At 44.8% G+C, this 17,238-nt stretch overlaps 2 protein-coding genes across 4 annotated transcripts in view; both read right to left on the bottom strand.

Moving 5' to 3' along the window:
* Positions 1 to 2,534, bottom strand: part of LOC117402058 (ras GTPase-activating protein nGAP) — a 31,529-nt gene extending 28,995 nt beyond the window's left edge. Inside the window, exon 1 of the mRNA XM_059008150.1 lies at positions 1,681 to 2,534. Within this exon, the coding sequence (XP_058864133.1) occupies positions 1,681 to 2,257 (577 nt within the window). The 5' untranslated portion in view covers positions 2,258 to 2,534. The remainder of the gene's footprint in view (positions 1 to 1,680) is intronic.
* A 3,264-nt stretch (positions 2,535 to 5,798) lies between these two features.
* LOC117968264 (uncharacterized) overlaps positions 5,799 to 17,238 on the bottom strand; it is a 32,036-nt gene continuing 20,596 nt past the window's right edge. The window contains exons 7-9 of one of the 3 annotated variants that reach the window (XM_059008070.1): positions 16,025 to 16,235; positions 15,050 to 15,347; positions 6,925 to 8,071 (exon numbers count right to left, since the gene is read on the bottom strand). In XM_059008070.1, coding sequence (XP_058864053.1) covers positions 8,009 to 8,071; positions 15,050 to 15,347; positions 16,025 to 16,235 — 572 coding nt within the window. In that variant the 3' untranslated portion in view covers positions 6,925 to 8,008. Of the gene's footprint in view, positions 6,773 to 6,924; positions 8,072 to 15,049; positions 15,348 to 16,024; positions 16,236 to 17,238 lie in introns of those variants that run through there. The other 2 variants (XM_059008071.1, XM_059008069.1) reach the window with 2 other exon arrangements.

The following is a 17,238-nucleotide window of genomic DNA, read 5'->3' as shown; positions in this document are numbered from 1 at the left end:
TTACAATTGTTACAAGATATCACACTATTTTTACATACAATTACATTATTTTTTACATACAATTACCCATTTATACAGTTGGGTTTTTACCTGAGCAATCTAGGTAAAGTACCTTGCTCAAGGGTACAGCAGCAGTGTCCCCCACCTGGGATTGAACCCACGACCCTCCGGTCCAGAGCCCTAACCACTATTCCACACTTATAGTTGAGGAAACAAAAATGAAATGGCTAGAAATGTTACTTCTATCTCCTCTGAATAATGTAGACCGCCTGTATCGGTTAAGACTGTTCATCCCTACGCTCACTAAAGGGGCTTTTGTCATATCAGACAGTGCCACCAAGTGGTGCAATCCAGCAGTGCTCAGGTGAATGATACAGAGCTCCACTTTCTGTGTTGTACTGTCACTTTACCCTTGGATGATTTTTGCAGTCATTCTGCCTGCTGCTTCTTGCATTGACTCGAATGCTGTTTTCTGGGTGAGGTGTTTACACTATGAGTGAGTGAGGCTGCATGTATTTCACGGTTGTCACAGATTTCATGATTTCCGTGAACCTGGCCCATTGCCGTGTAATATGGAGTTCCCCGTGAAAATTCCCATTTCTGAAAGAATAGTGTAAATATACAAATTGTTATCACTTACAAATAAATACAGCAAACGCTTGCTTTACAGACACACTGCCTGTCACATTCAGGAACCTGGCAGCCGGTTTAGTTTGCTTCCGGTAAATGCTTGAACACGCTGCAGAGAGCAGCACGATTTCTTAAACGAAAAGCAGCTGCATCGAAGATCGGAAATATTTCTGCTAAAGATTGCTCTGTCCAGTAAAAGAAGGGGACATTTCACATGCCTGTAGTTATCTTTACATTTATTTATGGTTTTATTCTGTTTGCTATTTAACGGATGGTGAAAATAGAATGACTTTAGAATTTTTGAAAATTTAGCATTTGCTGTTTTTCAGGTAAGCATTTAAACATTTAGGAACAATTGTTGTATAGATTAACTCTAGAGAAAATTATACATTTTGAATGGGGACAACACTGCTTCTTGAAATGCTGTGAAATGAGTCATTTTTTTACTGTGAAATAAATACAGCCCTAACTATGAGCTCAGGAGCTGTGCTTCTGTTCTGTTTGCTTGCCATGTTTTTATATGAGTTGGTTCCAGCAAAACAAAAGGAAACTTCACTCAAAGTGGCAGACACTAGATGGCGCTGGCTCTTACTTCTGTGAAGATACTTGGCCTTATCTAGCCTGTGTTACACTCCTCTATGGCAGGCAACTAGAACTGAAGAGTCTAAGCTCTGGTGAAAGCAGACTTATAATAAAATAATAAGAATCACTGAGCATGATTGCAACCACCAGAATGTCATAGCACACAGCGCCACCAAGTGGTAGAGTACAGGAACTGCCAGCAGGACTGAAAAGGAAAATCCAAACGCCCTGCACATTCTAAAGTTAAATCAAAGCTGACAACCTGTAGTGCATGGTGTCCATAATTGGCCATTCTTTGTTCCAACCCTGTTCTAAATTGTTTAATTGAACCAATTAAACCTCCAGCCAGACCCTGAAGCAGTTACTTGTATCGTTTTACCTGTTAAATCTGGAATAGAATGGTCCTCCAGGACATGATTGGCTGCAATGCGCTTTGATGATAAAATAATACAACTCCAAGGCCCTTACCGTCTGTGCTGATGTCCATGGATGCAGTGGCCTCTGGTTTGTTCTGAGCCCGAGGCTTGCGGAAGCGCTGGGATACCGATCTGAGGTACTTGCGGAGAAGGGCCCCCTTTTGCTGGGGCCCCTCGCTGGGGGACTGTCCCTCTGGGCTCCTCTGCTGCTCCTTGCTGGAACTCATCACTGCCATCATGGACCCGGGGGGCTCGGACAGGGCTCTCCTGAAGGGCGACTTGCGGGGAGGCTTTTCATGGCCGCCGGCTGGGTCCTCCGCTTTGCTAGGGGGCGCTGTGGCGCTGAAGTTTTTGTTCCGCTTTGTCGCACTGTCGCTCCCGGAGTCCTCGCTGAGAGCCTTGCGCCAGGTTTGCATCTTGGCCCACTTGGTGCCCCCCTTCTCCCCGCTCACCCCCTCGGCTTTTAATCCCTCGACGCCTGGCTTTGTGCCGGTGTGCCACTTGTAGGTTTTCAGCAGGGTGTTGTCATCCATGCTGCAAGAGGGAGCTGGCGGGGTCTCCTCTGGCAAACTGGAGCCAGGCTGCTGGGGTTCCTGGGGCTCGATCTCTAGTTCCGTACCGATACCCATCGCTCTCTCTCTCTCTCTCTCTCTCTCTCTATCTATCTATCTCTCTCTCTCTCTCTCTCGCTCTCTGTCTCGGTTGCTTTTTCCCTTCTCTTACCCCGCTCTTTTCTCGATACCTCTCTCTCTCTCTCTCTCTCTCTCGTTATCCTCTCTGTGCCGTGTCTATCAGTATCCCAGTTCGAGATGCTGCCCAGCAGTCGCAGAAGCTGCCAGTCCTTATCTCTCCTCTGCTCTATTTATTTATTTCTCCTTCTTCTTTTGTTCCTGTGCAGCGTTTTTGTGGTTTCTTGTTGTGCTACCTTTTTTTTCTATCTCAGCGGGGAGCAGGAAGCAGGGGCAGGGCTTGGGGCTGGGGTTTAGCCAATCAGAAATCGGCGGAGGAGACAGGGACGATTTTAAACGGGCTACACTTCTGAAAGCCACAAGGTTTTATTTTAAAAAAAAAAAATCGTTCAGCATAGAAAAAGCGACTTCACAGAAAGGCGCTTCGTGTTAAACCGAGCTTCCACCTTCCTCTGTGATGGCAGCTTTGTATAGCTGTTAGAAACTCCCTCTCTATTCACCCACAGACCTGACCCAGAGTAACGTCAATCATCCTCTTTCCATTTGACATTCCTGTTAAGAGACCCTTAGGAGACACAGTGATTGGAATAGAATTTCAGAGGCTGCTGGAAAATATCTCCTAATGTCTCCTAGATCAATTTTTTTTGGGGGGCGGGTTAAATTATATGCATTCCTCCAAACACACACACACACACACACACACACACACACACACACATGCACACGCACACACACAATCCCCCCCCACACCAAACACCCTCTGTTATTTGTCACAACCTTGCTTCCTGTCAGACCTGGTCTATTTCCTGTCAGTCTGGCTAATATCAGAAACCACTTCCTCTTGAGGTACTGCAGCAAGCTGAAAGCTGCAAAAATAAAACGGTCTTGTAGAACATCACAGAGAAAGTCAGTTTGAAAGTCTGTTTACCAGGCTGTGACAGAAATACATTGATTCTTGGTTGTAAATCTCCCTCCCGACCTGTGAGGGCGCTAAGCAGCGAGAACAGAGTTCCCTGGATGGGCTGGCCTGACAATTCTTTCCCAGGGTTCAAGGGAAGTCGACCAGCTAGAAAAGGGGCGGGACTCCGTAACGCATTGACCCGGAAGGGAAACGACGTGGCAGCTGCAGATTGGAGAGGTGGTTGCACTCGTTTACCAAGGGGTCATGTGTGACGGCATAAAAGGGGTTGGAGAATCACAATCTGTTCCTTTGCTTTGGTTTGTGTTTTGAACGGAGAAGGACTGTGAGAGACCCCGTGTACTAAGAACAGCGTCGTGAGTGTTTTGTTTGTTTGTCTGTGTGTAATTTGTCTTGTTTGTAAATTACTAGACGGCTAACACGATTCCGGAGCTGTCGCCAAGGGCCAGCGCTAAGCTAGAAGGAGGCTGTGTGGTCCAGTGGTTAAAGAAAAGGGCTTATTACCAGGAGGTCCCCGGTTCAAATCCCGGCTCAGCCACTGACTCATTGTGTGACCCTGAGCAAGTCACTTAACCTCCTTGTGCTCCGTCTTTCGGGTGAGATGTAATTGTAAGTGACTCTGTAGCTGATGCATAGTTCACACACCCTAGTTTCTGTAAGTCGCCTTGGATAAAGGCGTCTGCTAAATAAACAAAAAATAATAATAATAATAACAGCACTGCACTACTGTCACAAAATAAACTGTATCCCCCACCACGAGCACTACTGCACGCACCCAGGACTGGTGACCGTGTCAGTGTTATTGTGGGGCGGATATTTATAGTTTATTCTTTGGGACTGCAATCCCGTTATTGTCTACCCCGTGCAGTACACATTGTTGTGTATTGCCAGAGGATTATTGTTTTGGTCGCCAGACCTGGATATAGAATATAAACCCTTTCCAAACTGGATTACAAACATCTCTGTCTGTTTCATTACCACACTGCATCACCCCCGCACCTGTATCCACTCAGCCACTGCGCCACACAGGCACAGGGCTCCTTACTGCCTTTATTACTCAGCATAAAAACCAAAGAAATAAGAAACTGCTTCCAGGCTTCTGAAGTGCACTTTTACTCATTTTCCCTTTGCAGCCCGTCGTCCTGCTTCCTGGGTTGTATTTGATGTCATGACTTGAGTAAACTTTAGAGTTTTTGTCTTTCTTTCAAGCAGCTACAGCTCTGGCCAAAAGTTTTGCCTCACCCTATAAATGAACTCATTTTGCTTTATAAAGTCGTATGAAACCTGCTGAATAATGTTACGTTAACATATTGAATTACACACCGCTTTGTAGTTTACCATACATAACGAGAAACTGACAAGAACTGAAAAACATGTAATACTGTACAACTATTATGGCTTCCGGTAGACTTTTGCGAAATAATTTTATAGTTTCTTTGGTTAGATGACGTTAAATAAAAGATCTAAATGATGTTAATATATATTTTTTAATATGTCTCAGTTCTAAAATTCCAGGTGATGCATAACTTTTGGCCATAGCTGTAGATCACTATGTAATCTCAGACCCTTATACATGTTTACCTCTTTATTTTGTAGTTTTACCCTGCTTTTCCTATGGTTATACTGTACATTTAACACAGTTGAGATGTTTATGAATGTACTTTACCATACCTTGCTATTCTTTCCAATGCTTGCCTACGCTTCACCGCGCTTTCGTTAGGCTTTGTTACTTTGCTATGGTTTTCCTAAACGTTTCTAAGGGCAGGCTTGAGATCCACAGTTTTAGTTTGGTAGATGGTTTGTCTTTTTTAATGGTCCCTCCACTTGGGTGTGATGCACTGGGGTTCACTAACCTCAGTGTCCTAGATCTCCAGAACCTTGACAAGTCTCCTTATCTGTTTTTCCCAGGGTCACCACTTAGCCTATGATGGTGAAATAAATGATTCCAGTAATATCTTATTTTGAGTGGCATAAATAAGTGTTTGATTAACATGCAGTTAACCATTTGCTGGAGTTTAGTGACATGTTAATAAGCAGGCAGTCGATATGCCATGCATGTGCGTGTCTATCATTAGGCTGCCATTGGAGCTCATATTTCATATGCATGTTTTTTGAGACATGGTAGTTTCCTACTCCACTAAACAAAGACCTACAAAGTCTGGTGTGTAAAGCTACTAATACCCTATTCACACGATCATCGCAAGTTGAAATCGTGATTCTGAATGGCATTCATGGGGTTTAAATGCGCATTATTGAGGTGGTGTGGATAGCTGAGAGAATAATATCGCTAACACTACATACAAGTCTGTGTAAGTCTGTTATTTACTAGAGCAGAAAACTACCAAGTCTCAAAAACATACTCAACATGCATATTAAATATGAGCTCCAGTGGCAGCCTAATGATAGACACACACATGCATGGCATATCGACTGCCTGCTTATTAACATGTCACTAAAGCAACTGGTTAATTGCATGTTAATCAAATACTTATTTATGACACTCACAATAAAGCGTTACCAATATCTGAACTGCTTGGTTTAATGACAGGGCTGGACTGGGACTGCAGACATAACTTTTTATTTAAACCTTTTTATTTGCACTCACATTAATTAAAAGAAAGAAAAAAAAACTATGCCACCTAGTGGGCTCATTTTGTAACTGCTTCCCCAAAAAACAAGCCAAACCAGCAACCTAGAAAAACAAGCATTATATCAAACGGTGATGCAACAAGCATGTCTGTTTTACTGTGGAACACACATATACTACTAAGCATGGCAATGATTACAAAGGTGTTCATTCATAATAATAAAAAAAGAGTTTCAATGTACAGTCTATTACACTGTACCTGCAAAACACATTGCAATGATATAAACCAGAAACACCAAGCTGCTCCTGCTTTATATTTGGGACGGTGCAATACAGTACAGCAGCTTACTTACATGGTAATTGTATGGTACAATTGCAATTAAAATTACACAGGTGTGCCAAATTCAATTACAATTGCAATTACATTGTAATTAGAATGAGTTATGAATTACACAATCACAACTGTAATTGAGGCCAGTGAAAATCACTTCTATAACTGCTAAATGCGAGTCATGTTAACCAGAGATATCAGAAGCATTGACCCCATTCACCGTTATATTGTGCCCCAGACATTTCAATGGGGTGATACTGAGCAGAGACATTGACAGGGGTGACATTGAGCAGATTGTCTTTATACAAGACCTGCCAATGGGCATAGATGTGAAACAGGGTTCTGCTTAACCCATTAAGTGCTGTTGTCCTCATTGGAGGACAGAACCATTCATTTAGTCCTTGATTTGTTTTTCAAGTTCATATACCCTTTATTTATATTTGACGCTGTGTATTCTGTTGGTATTTCTGCCGTTGTCATTCAAATGACACTTAATAAACACAACACACAGCTGCTTGCATGGATCTTCATTTAATTGGTTATTTTTTTTTTTATTTGATTGAACTTTTCTCCTGTTATTTTAATTCAAAAGGGAGTTCTTTCTGGTGTTTGGACTTCCTGTAAAATAAAATACAAAAAAAAAGAGTTAAACAGGAATTTAAGACACACGTGGAGCTAGCCCCCTCCCCACCCCCCTGACATTCATAGGCCTGTATGCTCCATTGTGTCTTCCACTTTCTGACCCCCCCTCCCCCCCCACCAGACACTGCATGATATAATATACTGTAATCACATATAAGATCTTCACAAACGACTAAAATACTTTTTTTCAAACACCCGGAAGTGGGCGTGGCGGTTGCTATGTGATGCACTGGTAATTGCTTACACTCAGAGTTCTCAAGTTGTCAGCTGACATAGACATTCATTCATTTTTGATTGATAGTTCACCGTTGTCCAGTGATTCTATCGACATCACAGGATTACATTGCATGCATTATTTCTACAGTAATATATCGATAGGCCGAAAATAATACTACTGTGCGTCATACAAAATACCTTGTGTAATAATACCCCTGAACGGAAAGTGATAATACTGTAACGCCGGCTGGGCGGAACTGGGGAAACCAGGTGGGTCAGGTAACTTGGGGGTCCTGCATGCTCTCGCTGCAGCCCCCGAACTGTAACTGCGTCTGTGATGTCAGCGGCAGGACTGTTTTGGATCAATGGGGAGCCTGGTTATAGGGAGAGACCTGTAATGGAAAAGCTTTTTAAGGGGGGCGACTCGCTGAAAACGTTCTCTTTTGGTTTGGGACTGGTGAGAGAGCAAGACCCCTAATTGTTGTACACACTTTTATTTTTGTGTAACCACGGCCCACATTGCTTTATCTTTACTGCAGTCTGTGCTGAGATAACCACACCGCCCTCAAGGGACCCTCGGATCGGTCGTACGCCCCCTCCATCAGTTTCCCATCAGCGGTCCAATGGAGAGTATTGGGGTCGAAATCCTTGGCCCGTCTCCACCCCCTCCCGCCGCTCGGACAGGGGGAACCGATTCGTCCTGGTTCCCCTCGATTACTTTATTAAGTGGCCTGAAGCCTACGCGCTGCCCGACCAGGAAGCGGGGATAGTGTCTGAAGCACTGCTGAAGGGGTTCTTCAGACGATTCGGGGTGCCCCAGGAGCTCCACAATGACCTGGGGTGGAACATTGAATCCCAGGTGTTTTCGGAGATGTGCCGGCTGCTGGGGATCCACAAAACGCGGACGACCCCCTTCCACCCGCAGAGTGACGGCCTGGTGGAGCGTTTCAACCCTACGCTCGCGGTCCAGTTGACGATCAGCACTGCAACCAGGGCTTAAATTCTCATGGAATATTTCCCGGAGCCCAACCGCCAGCCACGAATTCCCGCCCCGCTCATCTCAAAAAAAAAAAAAGGATAATTTAAAGCAATTACATTTATTTTATTTTAAACCAAAGCAATTTGTTTGACAGGTTTTATAAGTATTTCTTACACGTTTTGTTTTTCTGTTTCAGTAGCCAACTAGGAAGTTACATAAAAGTACACTTCAAAGTAAAACTCCAAAAAACAAATGCGTGAATCAACCTGATTTCCAAGTGCTGGACTTCCACAGAGAAGGTCTCCAATTCCCAACACATGAAGTAAATTGCAGTGATATAAAAAGACAGACATTATATTCCCAGTTTTAGATTCACAAATTACTATAAAGAAAATGAAAAGGTTTTCATAAACTCGTGCAGACAGTGATCTGAATCGTTTCTGGTACGCCCAACTGCCGCTGGTACTTCCTTGGGACCGACTTGCTCTGTACCGGGGGTGGGGGCCTCCCCCTTGCCTGAAAGTTCCCCTCCCCTCCAGTCCGGACCCAGCTCTCCCTTACCAGGGGGCTCCCCTCCCTTGAGAGCTGACAACCCTCTGCCTGCGGGCACGGACAGCCCTGGGTCACCTGCACAGCTGAGACTCCAACGCCAGCGCAGACCACCCGTCGTTTTCAGGACTTTGTTGGTCTCCTCGGGGACGAGGCAACTTAGGGGGGAGCTGTGTAACACCGGCTGGGCAGAACTGGGGAAACCAGGTGGGTCATGTGACTAGGGGGTCTCTCGCGCTCTGTCTTCTGCAGCCCCTGAACTGTAACTGCATCTGTGACGTCAGCGGGAGGACTGTTTTTGACTAATGGGGAGCCTGGTTATAGGGAGAGACCTGTAATGGAAAGCTTTTTAAGGGGGGCGACACACTGAAAACTATTTTGGTGTTACCAAGGCCCACAGTGGTTTATCTTTCCTGCAGTCTGTGACACTCTGCCACACTACTTTATCACCCTCACAGTATCTGTTACTGCTTGTTCCAGCTACAGAGTAGTGAAAATAAATGGAGTAGTTTGAGAACTGCACTTTCTGTTGGGAGTCTGCCTTCATTTCCACATAACGCTACAATAATGTCGCTGGGCTCTGAACGGTATCACTTCAGCACCTCAGCGCGAGCTCAGTGTGGCTCATGCAGAGCGAGAGCTGGCTTTAAATTCAGTCTAACCGCCGCGCAAAAACACCCGAAAGCCGACTCCCCGCTCGAGTAAAATTAATAACGTGAAGAAATGGCTCTCAAAGGAAAACAGAACTACCAAAGAAAGGCTGCAGTTTGTCCAAAAGCAAGAGAATCTGAGCATCATAAAGAAAACGTTCTGCGACGTTCATCTACTGCAGTCCTAAATGTCAAGAACTGGCGAGTCACGGACAATAGAAGCCATACCCACCACAGAGCTCTAACCCTAACCCCATACCCACCACACAGCTCTAACCCTAACCCTAACCCCATACCCACCACAGAGCTCTAACCCTAACCCTAACCCCATACCCACCACACAGCTCTAACCCTAACCCTAACCCTAACCCCATACTCACCACACAGCTCTAACCCTAACCCTAACCCCAAACCCACCACACAGCTCTAACCCTAACCCTAACCCCATACCCACCACAGAGCTCTAACCCTAACCCCATACCCACCACACAGCTCTAACCCTAACCCTAACCCTAACTCCATACCCACCACACAGCTCTAACCCTAACCCTAACCCTAACCCCATACTCACCACACAGCTCTAACCCTAACCCTAACCCCATACCCACCACACAGCTCTAACCCTAACCCTAACCCCAACCCCATACCCACTACTCAGCTCTCCCTAACCCTAACCCCGTACCCACCACACCTAAACAAATCAAAAAGTGCCGGTCAAAAAGTTTTAAAATATTCAGAGTTTCCGGTTCTTCTTTGTGTTTCACAGCGTTTCTCAATTTGCCACAATCCTTGGGCAATGATATGATTATTGCCACAATCATTGGCAAGTACTTCCTGCTCCCAGAACTGACAGACTACCTCTATCTCCAAGACATCCTCCCTCTCTTAAGTGTCGAGACGAGTTATACACAGACGCACATGCACGCACGCACACGCACACACGCATACGCACACGCACACGCACATGCACGCACGCACGCAAACACACACACGCACGCACACACGCACGCACACACGCCCACGCACGCACGCACGCCCACGCACACACAATAGAGCTTCTGGTTTTTGGTGTTTTCTTGTGACTTTTTGCAATTAATAGTTTCTCTGTTTTTAATTTAGAAACCAAAACACATCAAACAGTGCTCAGGGTCATTTAAAAAAGGGAGATACAGTTAAACACGACAAAAACACAGGTGCTGGCGAGTAAATGACTCCTGAGATTAATATTATGTTAATTTAAGGTAGGGCTAAGGAAAGGTCACGTGAGCGTACGTTGCATATGTTTTGCGTTGTATTTTGTACCATTTACTGCAGTTCTGACAGCATGCCAGCACCCAGAGTGAAAGGAAAGTTTGCTTTCAAATGATTTTAAATCTCATTCTGTTTAGAAAAAAGTCCTCGATCACACATGCACCAGCTGAGGAAGCTGAAGTGATCACAACGAGCGATCATATAAAAAAAAAGACACACTGAAAAAAAAAATCACACACCACTCTACAGCAAGCAGTTCTCAGAAATCCTGTTACGATGTCAACACGAAATGTGCTGCCTGTAAGTGTAACAAAGTGGTCAAAAGTGATGGACTGATTGGGCTAACACTGCTTGTAAAACACAGAGTAACTGTGAGGCACACAGATACAGAGAGCATTTCTGAATTCCTGAAAACTGATTTCTTGTCGGAAATCCTTGTGCTGACTGACACTTACTCACGAGTGCTTTTTACTGCATATAATCCATTATATCTTAATATTTTGCCAGAAGACATGCATTTTTTTTTTGTTTCAAAGAATAGATGTAAAGAAATGTTTTAAAGCTATAAAATTGAAATGTCACCATATTACTTTTTTTCTGTACGCCATAGAAGGCTAAAGAAAGCAGACTAATTTATATATTAAGATTTTTATGCAAAAACCAATTAGGGATGTCTTTGCTGAAGTTCACAAAACAAAATTCAAAGCAGTCATATTTTTCAGACAAAAAAAAATGGTTAAGAACAAATATGTAAATAGATATTTGTCTTGTTAAAATACATTACCCTGAAATTTGACCTTTTTTGGGGTCTCAGAATGCATATAAAATGACCCAATCTTAATTAATTGTTAGTAATTTACTTTACATGTCTTAAATAATAAATACTGAGAAAACAAAAAAATCTATCAGTGTTATTTTTAAACCTTACCTGTCTCAGTAAACAATGCTTAAACAATGTTACTCTGTATTTCTGGACGTTCATTAATCTGAATTTGCTAATCTGAGTCAATATGAAGGCTAGAGTCACCACTGCTCATTGCTGTGTGGGTATGAGCTACTCTCTCAAAGCTCCACTGGGCAAAGTTAGTTTGTTTGTTTATTTATTTATTTATTTATTTCTGAGCATCTATATTTAAATAAAATTAGGGGCAACCCTAATAGAGGCACATTTACAGTACTGGTGTTCATCGCATTTTCGTTTAAGTCTGAGTTGTTAATGTAAATGAGGCTAAGAAGAATTATTATGCAATACAAAACCATGATACCCGAAAACCTTTAAACACCTTGCCCCTCCGCCCTCTACAATTAATTCTGTGGACCCCCTGGTGGCAGGTACATACATTGCTTATGCTCAGGTACAATATTTATAAATCTATGCTCTAAAGCACGGGTGTCAAACTCAGCTCCTGGAGAGGGGGCCGCAGTGTCTTCTGGCTTTCGTTCCACCCAAGCTCTCAGTTACTTAATTGGTCTAATTATTTGATTAATTGGACACATTTAACACTTCTCTCCAGGCTTCAAAATGTTTCATAGGTAGTGTACCTTGAATCAAGAGCATTTTTAAAACCATCAACTGTAAGAGACCTTGAAAAATATTAAATATGTCAAATTCAACAAATTATTAGGTCAATTATGTTAATTGAGAGCTTGAGTTGTAATGAAAACCAGAAGACCCTGCGGCCCTCGAGGGCTGGAGTTTGACACCCCTGATCTAAAGAAAAGGTACCATAAATTTGAAAATGAGATTTAGTGTGTGTGTGTCTGTCTGTCAGTCTGTCTCTGCGTGTCTGTGTGATTCAGTCTCTCTGTGTGTCTGTCTGTCAGTCTGTCTCTGCGTGTCTGTGTGATTCAGTCTCTCTGCGTGTCTGTCTGTCAGTCTGTCTGCGTGTCTGTGTGATTCAGTCTCTCTGTGTGTCTGTGTGATTCAGTCTCTCTGTGTGTCTGTCTGTCAGTCTGTCTCTGCATGTCTGTGTGATTCAGTCTCTCTGTGTGTTTGTCTGTCAGTCTGTCTCTGCGTGTCTGTGTGATTCAGTCTCTATGCGTGTCTGTGTGGTTCAGTCGCTCTGCGTGTCTGTGTGGTTCAGTCGCTCTGCGTGTCTGTGTGATTCAGTCTCTCTGCGTGTCTGTGTGATTCAGTCTCTCTACGTGTCTGTGTGATTCAGTCTCTCTGCGTGTCTGTGTGATTCAGTCTCTCTGCGTGTCTGTGTGATTCAGTCTCTCTGCGTGTCTGTGTGATTCAGTCTCTCTGTGTGTCAGTCTGTCTCTGAGTGTTTGTGTGATTCAGTCTCTCTGCGTGTCTGTGTGGTTCAGTCTCTCTGCTTGTCTGTGTGGTTCAGTCTCTGCGTGTCTGTGTGGTTCAGTCGCTCTGCGTGTCTGTGTGATTCAGTCTCTCTGCGTGTCTGTGTGGTTCAGTCGCTCTGCGTGTCTGTGAGGTTCAGTCTCTCTACGTGTCTGTGTGATTCAGTCTCTCTGCGTGTCTGTGTGATTCAGTCTCTCTGCGTGTCTGTGTGATTCAGTCTCTCTGCGTGTCTGTGTGATTCAGTCTCTCTGCGTGTCTGTGTGATTCAGTCTCTCTGTGTGTCTGTCTGTCAGTCTGTCTCTGCGTGTCTGTGTGATTCAGTCTCTCTGCGTGTCTGTCTGTCAGTCTGTCTGCGTGTCTGTGTGATTCAGTCTCTCTGTGTGTCTGTGTGATTCAGTCTCTCTGTGTGTCTGTCTGTCAGTCTGTCTCTGCATGTCTGTGTGATTCAGTCTCTCTGTGTGTCTGTCTGTCAGTCTGTCTCTGCGTGTCTGTGTGATTCAGTCTCTATGCGTGTCTGTGTGGTTCAGTCGCTCTGCGTGTCTGTGTGGTTCAGTCGCTCTGCGTGTCTGTGTGATTCAGTCTCTCTGCGTGTCTGTGTGATTCAGTCTCTCTACGTGTCTGTGTGATTCAGTCTCTCTGCGTGTCTGTGTGATTCAGTCTCTCTGCGTGTCTGTGTGATTCAGTCTCTCTGAGTGTCTGTGTGATTCAGTCTCTCTGCGTGTCTGTGTGATTCAGTCTCTCTGTGTGTCAGTCTGTCTCTGAGTGTTTGTGTGATTCAGTCTCTCTACGTGTCTGTGTGATTCAGTTGCTCTGGTGTCTGTGTGGTTCAGTCTCTCTGCGTGTCTGTGTGATTCAGTCTCTCTACGTGTCTGTGTGATTCAGTCTGTCTCTGCGTGTCTGTGTGATTCAGTCTCTCTGCGTGTCTGTGTGATTCAGTCTCTCTGAGTGTCTGTGTGATTCAGTCTCTCTGCGTGTCTGTGTGATTCAGTCTCTCTGTGTGTCAGTCTGTCTCTGAGTGTTTGTGTGATTCAGTCTCTCTGCGTGTCTGTGTGGTTCAGTCTCTCTGCTTGTCTGTGTGGTTCAGTCTCTGCGTGTCTGTGTGGTTCAGTCGCTCTGCGTGTCTGTGTGATTCAGTCTCTCTGCGTGTCTGTGTGGTTCAGTCGCTCTGCGTGTCTGTGAGGTTCAGTCTCTCTACGTGTCTGTGTGATTCAGTCTCTCTGCGTGTCTGTGTGATTCAGTCTCTCTGCGTGTCTGTGTGATTCAGTCTCTCTGCGTGTCTGTGTGATTCAGTCTCTCTGCGTGTCTGTGTGATTCAGTCTCTCTGTGTGTCTGTCTGTCAGTCTGTCTCTGCGTGTCTGTGTGATTCAGTCTCTCTGCGTGTCTGTCTGTCAGTCTGTCTGCGTGTCTGTGTGATTCAGTCTCTCTGTGTGTCTGTGTGATTCAGTCTCTCTGTGTGTCTGTCTGTCAGTCTGTCTCTGCATGTCTGTGTGATTCAGTCTCTCTGTGTGTCTGTCTGTCAGTCTGTCTCTGCGTGTCTGTGTGATTCAGTCTCTATGCGTGTCTGTGTGGTTCAGTCGCTCTGCGTGTCTGTGTGGTTCAGTCGCTCTGCGTGTCTGTGTGATTCAGTCTCTCTGCGTGTCTGTGTGATTCAGTCTCTCTACGTGTCTGTGTGATTCAGTCTCTCTGCATGTCTGTGTGATTCAGTCTCTCTGCGTGTCTGTGTGATTCAGTCTCTCTGAGTGTCTGTGTGATTCAGTCTCTCTGCGTGTCTGTGTGATTCAGTCTCTCTGTGTGTCAGTCTGTCTCTGAGTGTTTGTGTGATTCAGTCTCTCTACGTGTCTGTGTGATTCAGTTGCTCTGGTGTCTGTGTGGTTCAGTCTCTCTGCGTGTCTGTGTGATTCAGTCTCTCTGTGTGTCTGTCTGTCAGTCTGTCTCTGCGTGTCTGTGTGATTCAGTCTCTCTGCGTGTCTGTGTGGTTCAGTCTCTGCGTGTCTGTGTGGTTCAGTCTCTGCGTGTCTGTGTGGTTCAGTCTCTCTGCGTGTCTGTGTGATTCAGTTGCTCTGGTGTCTGTGTGATTCAGTCTCTCTGCGTGTCTGTGTGATTCAGTCTCTCTGCCTGTCTCTGTGTGTGTGTTTTTCTGAAAGGATGACCCTGAATGCAGTTCTTTAAAATATCACATATAATCACTGTTTCAAGCACATGTCAGTAAACTTCAAATTTCAAGACAGAAAACTATGGTATGCATTTTTCAGCATGTTTCCAGGTACTTAAAAATAATTTTGCAGATAAAGTATTCTAAATGCTCGTACCTTGAAGTGCTTCCACGTCATTACGTCGGAGTAGAGCGCGTCCCCGGGGCAGGAGGTGCCCTTCACGACCTGCCGGTGCCCGTGCACGGTGAAGTCGGGGACGAGGCGCGCCCCCTGCACCGCGCACTTGGTGAAGCTGTCCCTGACGAGGGCGAGCGTGGAGGCGTCCGGGGCGACAGAGGTGAAGTCGCCGATGAAGCTCACGCCGTAGCCTTTGGAGTTGTGCCCTCTGGTGTGGGCACCTTGCCACTCCCACCCGCGACCCTCGTACAGGTAGCCGTCAGAACCCGCCACGAAGCTGCAGGTAAAAATAAATAAATAAATAAAAATGCATAAAACAATATAACATTTACTGGGAAGAAACGAAAACGAATATTTGCAGTATTCGAACGTAGCAACTTTAGAGTACTGCTGTGGGTTAAAATTAATGTTTATTAACTTTCTTATTTTATTTATTTTTTGGGGCAAATTGCAATATACTCCAATTCATTGCAAAAAAATATGTTTTTACAGATTTTGTCTTTTACAATGCCAATAGGGATACTTGTGTTATAAAACGTGCAATTAACTTTTCCGTATGTATCTAATTTACAGTGTATTATGTACTGCTTAGTATTATAATAAATGTGAAATATTGTGTAATAATGCCCAATTGAGAGCTATTGTTTTTTTTTTTGTTTTTTTTTAATATTAATTTACCAGTTTCATATTTCTTGAAAAGGCCCCACCCATCGTTTAAACGGTGCCGTTAGTTTATTGCAGATAGTTTACATGTTGACAAAAAAATATAAACGTGGCAGCCTTAATAACGAGTAATATACAGTATGTATAGTTAGCTGCTCTGGCCTCTATGGAGTGGATATCAGCTTGTATCTAAGCCACCCTGTACCACATTCTCTATGTATTACAAATGAAAAGTGAAGACCTGAACCAACACAAACGCTCTCCCTACGGCTCCCCCTGGTGGTTGCTGACCTGTATCCGATGTCGTCCCAGCCGCGGTCCTCCTGGTGGAAGCGCTGCATGCTCCTCATGTTGGCAGCGCACTGGCTGAAGGTTGTGCAGGGCTGGGCTGGCTGGTGAGTGTGGTGGATGTACAGGAAGCTCAGGGGCAGCGTCAGGTTTGTGGGGGTACCCCGGTATGGCTGAGCCCCCCACATACATCGTGGGATCACCGGGGGGCAGTCTGCAAGGTTCAAGAGATATCTCTCTGTGTATCATCTGCGTTTTCCTGATAGTCGATTCTTCCCTGGTTGTGTGTGTGTTGCATGAATTCGTGCTTTGCTATGAGTTTGCAAAGATTTCTACAGCATGGTCGCGCGAGTAGGAGCAAGCGCTTATGTAATGGGATTGCACTTTTACACAAAATAGGCGCACGGTCTTGTATGAAGAACTAAGCTATTGGATAGTAATAGTAACCCTTATAAAAGTTTATTATAGTAAAAGCATAGCAAAGTGTAATAAAGCACAGTGAGAGCATGGTAACGCATAGAGGATCATTGTAAAGAATAGCGAGGTATAGGAAAGTGCTTTAATAAACAAGGCAACCCAGGGTAAACTATGGTAAATTTATAGTATAACCACAGAAAAATCATGATAAAACTGCAAATATATAGTCCAAAAATACCATTGTAAAGGTATGGTGATACATAAGCGAATGATGGTAAATGTTAGGCAGAATAATAAAGTTTAGGGAAGCACTTAGAATGGTCTTCACTTACCAAGGTACCTCTGCTGGAAGTCCTGCAGTCCTTCTCTTACCATCCCCTCAATGAGATTGTCTTCCAGGGGCGGCAGGCTGCTGAGCTCCCGGTACAGAATAAGGGACTTCACTGTCTGCTCCTGCAGGACTGGCATACTGACCAGCGCTGCGAAATTCCTTCGTCTAAAATGACTCTGCACTCCGGGAGAGCTTCCTGCTGCTGCCTCAGCCCCGTACCGATAATACCTCTTCAGCAGGGCACTCAGTACGATGGGCTTGCCCTCTTTCGAAAGCTGGTCCCCCAAAATCATGCCATCCAGTGCTCCGTTAATAAGTGCGTCGGTGGCTGGAGAAGGGTCCCCCATCAGGGTAAAAACCCGGGGCGTCTTCACGTCATCCCAGCAGCCGTCCGGCCCCAGACGCTCGCTGTTCTGCCTCCTGTGGTGACCAACGAAGGACAAGCCTAAATGTTTCGCCAGGGACGCTG

The sequence above is a fragment of the Acipenser ruthenus genome, chromosome 36, assembly GCF_902713425.1.
Source record: "Acipenser ruthenus chromosome 36, fAciRut3.2 maternal haplotype, whole genome shotgun sequence".
In the NCBI taxonomy this organism is placed as follows: domain Eukaryota; kingdom Metazoa; phylum Chordata; class Actinopteri; order Acipenseriformes; family Acipenseridae; genus Acipenser; species Acipenser ruthenus.
This window is presented reverse-complemented; position numbering and strand designations above follow the sequence as displayed.